The 10,516-nt window shown below is 41.2% G+C and overlaps 1 protein-coding gene across 5 annotated transcripts in view; it reads right to left on the minus strand.

The window, feature by feature from the left end:
* mkln1 (muskelin 1, intracellular mediator containing kelch motifs) overlaps positions 1–10,516 on the minus strand; it is a 100,942-nt gene that overhangs the window by 60,364 nt on the left and 30,062 nt on the right. For all 5 annotated transcript variants that reach the window (XM_050036064.1, XM_050036063.1, XM_050036067.1 and 2 more), the window contains exons 9-12: positions 7,054–7,166; positions 5,756–5,968; positions 1,831–2,052; positions 1,538–1,667 (exon numbers count right to left, since the gene is read on the minus strand). In XM_050036064.1, the coding sequence (XP_049892021.1) occupies positions 1,538–1,667; positions 1,831–2,052; positions 5,756–5,968; positions 7,054–7,166 (678 nt within the window). The remainder of the gene's footprint in view (positions 1–1,537; positions 1,668–1,830; positions 2,053–5,755; positions 5,969–7,053; positions 7,167–10,516) is intronic.

The following is a 10,516-nucleotide window of genomic DNA, read 5'->3' on the forward strand; positions in this document are numbered from 1 at the left end:
CGGACTCAAAGCGGACGTCCGCAAGCCCTGTGCGCGCACACCAGTGACTGCTAGGCATGTATTTTTCACATCGCAGGGATTTTTCACGGACATTTTTACAGGAAACTACAACGCGGAAGTGCGCTCGACTATGAAAGCCCGAATGACTGCGGACATTCCTCATGACATTCCTGATTTTTTCTGTTCACTATCATCTGTCCTAATTTCACTAGCTAGGAATCAGAATCACTGACAAGTGATCAAAAACATGGATGCTTCACACACATCTTCTGAATAATGGCCAGAAAAGTGTTTTAAGCAGAACATTATAATGTCACAGTGAAGTTTACCTTTTGGATATAAAATGTCATTACTTCATTATTTATTAGACATTTTGTGTAAAATGGCCGCCATAGTCTCATCAATGTCCCCCACATGCTTGAGCTTTGCACTGCTGATTTGTATATTCAGAACAGACATGTCCTGTTATTTTCAGCCTTCTAGGATTTTATTTACCCTTTACAGCAGGCACATCCTGACAACTGAGAATATTACTGTCAGGTATTGTCCCCCCCTCTATTAAATATGAAAGGAGGCTGAAAAATCACAGGACATGTCTGTTCTGACGATACAAGTCAGCGGTCCTGAAATGTGTGTTTCTCTTCTATAATACACATTCTACATCTCGGAGGAGACGTCTTTCCACATACGGGCTTCCTTCACCTTTCAAACAGGGCAGAGTTCCGTAGGAAACAGTGGGAGAGACACCGTCTGAGGGGGAACCGGGATCTGACACAACACGGGAGGAAGAAGCAGGTCCGTGGAGCTGTGCGCCGGATGAAAAAAACAAGCGCGTTGCATCGAATGCGCGCCGCTACGGCATCACTTTGGGTTGTGAGTGTGCATGACGCGCGTCTACATTGAAAGTAATGGGTTTGTGCGTGCAAAAGGCGCTACATCTGAACCCCCCCATGCACACGCTTTAACCAAGGCGGTGGCCAAAATCACCCAGGCGGCCCGCCTTTGTCTTAGATAGGCAGGGAAAACCCTGATAATTAGCTTATGAATTCTTAAGTTATTGACAAAATCATGTTCTGTGAGGTCACAGTGACCTTGACCTTTGACGACCAAATTCTAATCAGTTAATCCTTGACTCAAAATGTCTGTGCCAAATTTCAGGAAGTTCTCTCATGGCGTTCTTGAGATAACATGTTCACAAGAATGAAACCAGTGCAAGGTTATGGTGACCTTGACTTTTGACATCCCAATCACGGAATGAGACGGACAAACGCTCACAGTTACCTTGACCTTTGACCACCAAATTCTAATCAGTTCATCGTTGAGCCCAAGTGGATGAGTGTTCCCAATTTTAAGAAATTTCTTCAAGGTGTTCTTGAGATATTGCATTCACCAAAATGGGGAATATTTGGACAGACAACCTAAAAACATAATGCTTTCAACCACTGCTATTGCCGACACCGAGGCATAAAATATTTCCAAATCTTTTTCTCTTGCACAGAGAAACTAACAGAGGTGTATAACAGAGAATGAATCTTACCCATGCCTGAGTCCTTCTTAGTGCCATCAGATATGATTTCTACATGGTCTCCGTCCACATCGTAGCTGAAGAAATCATTGAGGTAAGTCTTTGACCTCTGACCTCCAAACACATACAGACAGCGGTTTCTCTGTGATCATGAGGTTCAGAAAACAAAGAGACAAAAATGAAGGTAAAGAAATAACAATTAACATTCAAGTGTACAGTATTTTATTTAACTTTGCGGGAAGAATTATCCTCACAGCAATAGAAATCAAACTAAATGTGTATTGAGACAGGCGAACTGGACTCACAGTGTGGAAGAGCATGCAGTGGCCAATGCGTGACTGGACGTCCTCTGGCCCAGCGTTACAAGAGTCTTCCCGCAAGAGGCTCCACGTTCCTGCCTGGCAGTGGTAGGCATACAGGCCGCTGAACTGAGGCTCTGATGTCCGACTGTCTTCCACGCTGCCGTTACATGTCAGGATCCGACCACCAAACGTGTAGATCATGTGTTTCTCTGAGTCCATGCACATCTGCAGGATGAACAGGGAGCAAAGACGAAGAGAACATGAAGTTTGAGAGAAAGTTCAGAGAGGGAGCAGGATGAGTTTCTGATTTCCACTGTTTGTGTGGGAGGATTAGAGAGATGGCTCAATTACAGCGGCCACATTTCTGCTTCATTTTTTATTTTTCAATGATATACTGTCTAACCATTTTTGGTTTCTGTACATATACAGCTTTGAATTCAAAGTCCGTCATATGGATACTCACATCTGATATTTCACTATGTTTTCTGATTGTGAATACATTAATTTTTGACTCTTTAATCCACAGATAAATCACAGACACCTGTTTAAGCCATGAGCAGCTTGTTTTGGATAGAGAATACTGCTGTCTATTAACATTTAAAGTGACTGTGACTGGGCAAAACCTGGAGCTACAGCCTTCATATGAGATCTAAGCTGGGCAATAGATGACATGTGTCTGACTACGTGTTGAGACACTGAGCACTGCCAAACATACACTCTGTGCCTGAATTCATACTGTGTCGACACAGATGGAGCACTGAAGCTGCTGCTGCTGCTCACAGTGTCACCCATTCAGTATCTGACCAAATGTATCCCATGGTCAGGTCTGTCTCACCACCAAGCATTAAACAGGACTGATGAGAGATATCTGACATACTGTACTGGACACTACAGAAGTTACCTCTGGGGTCAACAATGTCATATATGACTATTATGTAAGTATGCTGCATGCGAGAGACTTACATTTATTGCCCAGAGGCTAACACTAACTGTCGTGCTGTTAAAACAATGGTTTCCGGGCAATCAGAATCAGAAGCTTTGTAAACCAGCCTTGAACTGCTGTGTCATCTTGGTGACTTGGTAAAATAAATCCAGAATGATAGTCAACACTGAATGTCTTCTGTGGTTATCTATACAGTTTCTTTGTCAAAAATAGTTTTTGTTGTTATTGCCTGTCCCCACTAGCCATTCATGATGAGCCTACTGACCAGTCGAAGGCTGAATTCTTGACTTATGGACCAATCAGATGCTGTGTTTCTGACTGTGTGGCAACTGCGCAATAAAAAAACAACCGACTGTGTCAGTTAAAAAGCTTAATGTGAAGCTGTGAGGAGACTGCTGGGCAACCAACAATAAAAGAGACTGCATAAAAAGGCGTTTTATGCACCAACCTCAAACAACAAAAAACTCTGAATCACTCACCATTGGAATATTTTATATCCAAATATATCTGCTGGCCATAACGCCTTACTTACAAATTAGCATTAACAAAGTAATATAACGCATTACCAATAGAATTCTGGGTAATATTATTACATTTATAATGTCACGTTATGTTACCACCTGAAATAAACTGTTTATTGTTTTCATTTTTCATTCATCCACACTGCTTCACTTCTACCAGTGTGTCACCAGAAAAAAAACCTGCCCTGAAGGTTGCTGTGTGCTGTCATGTCACTAACGTATTCATAAAGTCTATGGTCACTACAGACTACATCAAAGAAAGGTGCCGATGATGAGCACAGCTGGGTCATGTCGTACTGTGCATTTTCATGTTCAGTGTTTCCATTATATACATGCAATGTCTACAACAAATCTTGTTCTGCTTTTACGTCCTACGACTGCCTGAAAGCAACAGGGATAAAGGGCTGGCCTCTGGTTAGTTCTTTCCTTGTCCCAGTGATCGGCACATCTCCGTTATGTTAGTATATTTTGGATGCATTTCCATTCACATCCCCTACAACAGCAAAGCAACACCGGCACACCATCCCGTTCTTATACACAACTTGCTGCTGTAGCTGACCAGGACACTGACACTTTTTTTTTCATTTAAATACAAAGTGGTCACCACTGTATGTGAATGCATGAATGGGTCAAGCCTGCGCATCACTGGATTTGAAATAAACTGTAATAAACTGGAGCTTCTGTGCATTGATTACCTGCTGTGAAGCAACTTGACCCTTAAAATGAACATTAGTTCTTCTGTGTTTATTTTGGTGAAAGCAACGCATAAGTAGTGTAATATGTAACTTATTACTCTACACATAGAGTAATACTGTTGAGAGTAATTTGCCCAACACTGCCAAAGATATGGTGCCATTTAAAATACTTCACAAGCCTGGCTTTTTAAGATTTTTTTTTTTTTTTCCTAAAAAGGATGTTCACCAAAAAAAGATAAAACAGTGATTACAATTATTTTGGCAGGGGTTAGTCCTGATATGAAAATTTCACATTGTCCCATGCCTAACTGATGTTGTGTTGCCTTTTTTGTCAATGGTTTCCTCAGTTTAGGGAGGATAAAGTGAGTTCACTTTCAGCACTTTAGCATAAGGAGCTCTGTAATTGTGTAAAAAGAAATTGGATGTTACTGCGGGCAGAGTGACTGAAGACGCCACATTTTTGTAGGTTTTTGTTCTGCTGGTTCAACAGGTGTTTGATAAACTGATCATACCATCTCCCTTTTGATGAATTTGTGGATGAGCAGCATTGTCATCACTGACTCTCTTAAGTCTGCTTCATTCTCTCCCCTGTAGGCTCTGCTCTGCAAACAGGCAGCGAATAAGAACAGAAGGGAAAGAGATACGGGGCGTCAGTGGCTTAGTAGTAGAGCAGGCGCCCCATGTACAAGGCTGTTGCCGCAGCGGCCCGGGTTCGAATCCAGCTCGCGACCCTTTTAGGGTTGGTAACGATTAACCAATACGACCGGATATCCGGTTTGACAAGCGAGAGATACGGCTGCGTCAGTAGCAGCCTCCTCAATCGATACGAATCAGCCATGAATCCTTAGATGAATCGATTGTAGAGTCATGGATCGGGTATCGTGAGACTAGCAATCGGTTGACTGGCTTTAACAGTTTGCATCTCTAAAACAACGTGAGAGCCGGCGGCATGCTCTGTAGCAGGCATTACTGACAATGATAACGGATGTAAACATCAGCGCCAGCTTGACCAGTGGAGCTGAGGAACAGAAGCTAATGCTAGTTGGATAAACCAGGGAGCAGCCAAGCCGCAGCAGAAACGAAAGGCGATTCCTGCCGGTTATGGGTTGAACTGGGGTTCACAGACACAGACAGAAATACGTATTCCTGTCAAATACGGCGGCCATAGTGCACACACATTTCCACAAACCTCACCACACTTTAGGGACTGTTCTTTACTTGTCAGGGGAGGAGGGTGGCTAGTTGTTTTTTATTTTATTTATTTATTTTATTTTGATCCCCCCTATATTAATCAGTTATTGATACTGTTTTTGAAGTATGAATAAGTCAATAAGTAATTTATTCCATTGAAATATCATTGATGTATTATAGAAAAGTGATTTATCTTTTTATAAATGACAAACACAGAGCGTAGCAAACACAGAGAAATAGTCTGACATGCTGTCAGTGATAAGCTGCTAGTCATCAGTCCATGATATCAACTAATAACAGGAGATGTCAGATTCTGCCCCTACATTGCATGTTATTATTTTATTCTGCTTTATGTCTATATTGTACAGCGTTATGATAAACTTTATTCCAGGCTCAAGTACAGGCTCTGTACTTGTGTTTATTTTTTGCTGTGATAGGCTGTTAGATCTAAATTAAGTAAAAATGGCCAAAGCTTATCATCCTTATTGACATATATTTTTATCGCATTTCCCTATTGAGATAGTCTTATTGACAAGCCTGAAGTCAGGGAGGTACAAACACAAACAAATTCCAGTTACCTGGTGGTCAAATACCAACTTTGGCCCTCCGTCTGCTGACGTGTCCTCGCTGAGTAGTGTCCAGGTGTTGGCATCAATGTCATAGCGGTAGAAGTCACTCTTCAGAGACTTGCTGTTCCTGACACTGGAATCCAGGTAGCGGCCCAGCGTGTAGATCTGACGTCGCTGGGAGTCGATACACATCTTGTGGCATGAACGAGCACTCGGACCACTCTGGTTGGTACATAAAAGACAGACATGCATAGCTGTTCTACATTTATAAATATAATTTGTTTCTTTAAGAAATAGCTCGTCTTGATATGCAGTCAATATGTTTAAAGAGGAGACCAAAACAATCATTTACATTTCATTGTTCCTCAAACCACCAACAATGTCTGGCACTGATTACACATTATGACGTCACAGTGACGTTGACTTTTGACCTTTTGGATATAAAATGTCTTCACTTCATTATTTGATTAGATGTGTGTAAAACTCAAAAATTGAGTCTCTACTTATGGCCAAAAACATGTTTTGTGAGGTCACAAAGACCTTTACCTTTCGACTGCCAAATTCTAATCCCTTTATCGTTGAGTCCAAGTGGACGTTTGTGTCAAATTTAAGGAAATTCCCTCTAGGCCTTGTTGAGATATCACATTTACAAAATGAGATGAATGCATGCTCACAGTTACCTTGACCTTTGACAACCAAATTCTAATCAGTTCATCCTTGACTCAAAGTGGGTGCCTGTGCCAAATTTGTAAAAAACCTCCCAAGGTGTTCTTGAGATATCACTTTCACAAGAATGAAATGGATGCAAGGTCATGGTGACCTTGACCTTTAATCTTGGACCACCAAAATCTAATCAGTGAAAATTTGGCACAAAAGTTTCTACAGGCTCAAGGATGAAGAAATTAGCTTGAGATGTTCCTGAGATATCTCGTTCACGAGAATGAGACAGATGAGCACACAACGACCTTGGCCTTTAACCCCTAAAACGAACCATTTCATCTTTAAATCAAAGTGGACGTTTTTGCCAAATTTAAAGAAATTCCCCAAAGATGTTCTTGAGATATCACGTTCACAAGAATGGGACGAATACAGCCCTAAAGCACATCTCCAGCCACAGCTATTCCTGGAGAAGAGTCATAAAAATACTTTTTATTTCTAAATTCTATCTTTATTAAGACAAAAGAACTAAAGCTAAACCAAAAAGCAATTGCATGCAATAAGCACTAGGACATGATGAAAGGTCTTTGGGAAGCAAACATTCTTACAACTTTTGATTGTTGTCCTCTGAGCTGTCTGAGCCTGCTCACCTCTTTCTCTGTGTCTCTGGAGATGCAGGCCCACTGGTTCTCCTGAACACTGTAAGCCCAGAAGTCAGCCAGGTCCTGTGTGCCGTCCCAGCCCCCAAACAGGTAAACGGTCTCTGCAGGGAACAAACATTATACTCAACAAGTGGCCGTCATTTGCATATTGTTTTGGAAAGCACTGCCTGCAGACTGCTTAACTCTCCAGCCGTCGGCTCACTACAAACTGTCACACACTCAGTTACTGTGAATAATCAGATTAAGGTTATGCTTTCAAAAAGGATTTAATGCTCCCCAAGGTGAGCTGGATTGGCATAAAGTCACTTTTTGTAGACAGATTTATTAACACAGACAGGCATGACACACAAAGATTCAGCCTGCAGCATTTTCATGTGTTGGCTGATATCTGAGCGTGTACTTGTATAGAACATGGGTTAAAAACACTCACAAACCCCACTACATCTTTCACTACATCTTTTACACGCATATGCACATTTCAAATGATGAATGACAACAGAGTGGACAATGTGTGTTCTAACAGAATTTTGAAAATGGTAGTCAGGCAACATTTGCCATTTTTATTTTCCAAAATGTTACAACATTACCAGCAATGACCGGAATACAACGGTAAAGATGGTAACACTGAGATGCTGATTCTTTTCTGTACAGATGTTTCTATCTTTGTTCTTTGTTTCTCATCTGAATCCTTTCATACCACACGTCCCAGTGCAGTCAGCTTCAATTTTTTTAAAAAGGTTTCAATTCATTTTTTCGTACATAATACAGCTGCACAGTGCAAACTGAGTTTACTATATGCATACACTACAATTGATGAAACAGTCTGTTTGGAAAATGGTGGCTTTATGTAGTGGATCTGAGCTCACTAACGTTAGTCAATATGTTATTTGCACAGTTGAGTGGAGCTATGGTTCTAGTACTACTGTCCTTGTCCCAGTATACAAGCATGGGAGGGGAATCCATTTATTGACCAAAGTATGTCCAACTTCGCTACAATAAGTGGCGATATTCCCCCTTTCAGCTTGTTAGTATTGTACCTTTTTCTGGTAAACCTATTATATCACAGACCAATCGACAAAGAAGTTATCAATTTCAATCAATCAATCAATCAATTTTATTTATAAAGCCCAATATCACAAATCACAATTTGCCTCACAGGGCTTTACAGCATACAACATCCCTCTGTCCTTTGTCCTTTTCAGTTAGCTAGCAGCAAACTGGTACCATGGTGGACAACTTTACAGCTCTGTATATATTTCGTCAGTCCAAAAATGTATGGCTCTGGATGTTGATTTTGCCATGTTGTTACAGACATATTTAATGCTATCCCACTTCCAGGTCAAAGCCCGGGGCAGAAACTGTGGAGCATGCGCAGAGCACCTGGGCCAGTATGGGTCCAACTGACTGTACACATGCAGGAGTAATTCGAATCACAATCACATTATCTTGGTGTGTTTGTCCGACTTTGAGAAATACGATTAAGTACAATTTCAGTCTGACCAACACCTTTACATGTATTTTGAAAGTCCAGTTTTTGTCGGACTAACACAATAAATCCATTTTCTCTGATGTCATGTAAGTGTACTGAGTAACATGCCTAGGCACTATGGTGTTGCCCCAGAATAAACCAATTAAGCCAACTGACTGTAGCGTTATTGTGAAATATGGCTTTAGTTGCTCTGACTAGGGCAACTTCATGACCACTAAGTAAACATCTTAAGTCGGCATCACATACAGAACACGTACAATGTTGTCCAGTGTTTCAGTTTAACGAGCGAGTGTTAATCAACTGGTGACTCTCAACCGAATACGGTGTGGTTGCTCATGGTGACAGCAGCTCCTTAAAACACCAACAGAACATTTAAGTGTGCTTGTAAAAGCCTGCAATTTTACTTTAATCAGTTTTAAATACATACTCATCTGCATTTATTGTATTAAATTACAACAAGCAACCACGTTCCGTTGAAAGTCACCAGTTAAAACAGTCACTCGCTGGCAGCCATATGTCCAGTAGGAATTGCTTTTTTTTAACCATGAAAAACTTAACCATTATTTGGTAGACAGTCAACAATGTCATCAATTTTAGAAAATCAACAACACATGCCTGGATTGGCCCCTATCACAATCCTGTCAACTGGCTCAAGGCATTGAGGGTTTTTTCGAGTATCAAATCTGTGTTCTGGTTTGGAATGTAAATTTCCTACCCACTATCATTTTCAAAAATCTTCCAAACACATTTGATAACTACTCAGTGACAATGCTGCAAAAAGACATTTTATGTGCTGTAACAGGTTACCTCTTTACAAAACCTCTATGTTGTGTCTGTAATTCGTAAACTTATTAGTGTCTGATGTGAAGACACAAATTGGGTCAAATAAAGGCCACTGCAGTTCAGACAGATGGGAGTTGTGCGAAGTTGTTGTATCAGAGACTTGTGTAGGAGGAAATAAGCTGTGTCATTACTGCTACAATTCTAAAACAGAGGATGGGCCTGAGAATGAGTTGTGAATGCCAAAAAAGGTTTGTTACAGGCTGAAAATCAGGAAAGAAAAATAACTTATTGTACTTTTAATCAGTTTAAAACTGAAGATTTTGCTGAATGTGTGCTGTGGTGCTTATAAAACTACCTGCATCATGCTCATCCTAAACTGATACTGTGACCATGTGTGTGGCTACTGAGCCTGGGATGTAGAGGTAAACCTACAGCTTGTATGAACTAACCAGTTGATTACAGAGACTTCTGTGGGCCAAGAGCCCTGTTGTATTGTTTGGATCGGGACGGGATGGAAAGCCTCTTGGGAGTAGACAGATATCTATCATCTTACTGTGTATGATGCAGCATTTCTGTATGACATCATGATGTATGATTATTAGGTCAGTAAAAGGAAAGTCCTACTAAGGACTGAAATGGAACTGGGAATAAAAGGGATAGTGCACCCAAAAATGAAAATTCAGCCATTATCTACTCACCCTCATGCTGAGGAATACTCTGGTGAAGTTTTAGAGTCGTCACATCCCTTGCGGAGATCGACGGGGGGAGCGGCTAGCACACATAATGGCTGACGGCGCCCCAGACTAACGTCCAAGAACACAAAACTGAAGCCACAAAATATCTCCAACATGCTCATACGTAGTGATCCAAGTGTCCTGAAGCCCTGACATAAAAAGTTGTTTCGAAAAACGTCATATGAACTCTGTTTTTAGCCTCACTGTAGCCTGTAGCTCTTACTGCTTCTCTGTGCTCTGCGCTCACGTGTGTGCGCTTGCGCGAGACCAACCAAAGCATGAGCTTTGCTTACCCGTGTTTACATCACGTGACACATGCACCGCAGGGGGAGACAACAGTAACCACAGTAGCTAAAAGATAATTTGCACTATGGTCTTTTAGCAAAGGACAGCCCAACATGTCTGAAGACTTTGAAATTGAGGAGGAACAGCATTTCTTTGTTGA

Source organism: Epinephelus moara, chromosome 23, assembly GCF_006386435.1.
Source record: "Epinephelus moara isolate mb chromosome 23, YSFRI_EMoa_1.0, whole genome shotgun sequence".
NCBI classification, from domain to species: Eukaryota; Metazoa; Chordata; class Actinopteri; order Perciformes; family Serranidae; genus Epinephelus; species Epinephelus moara.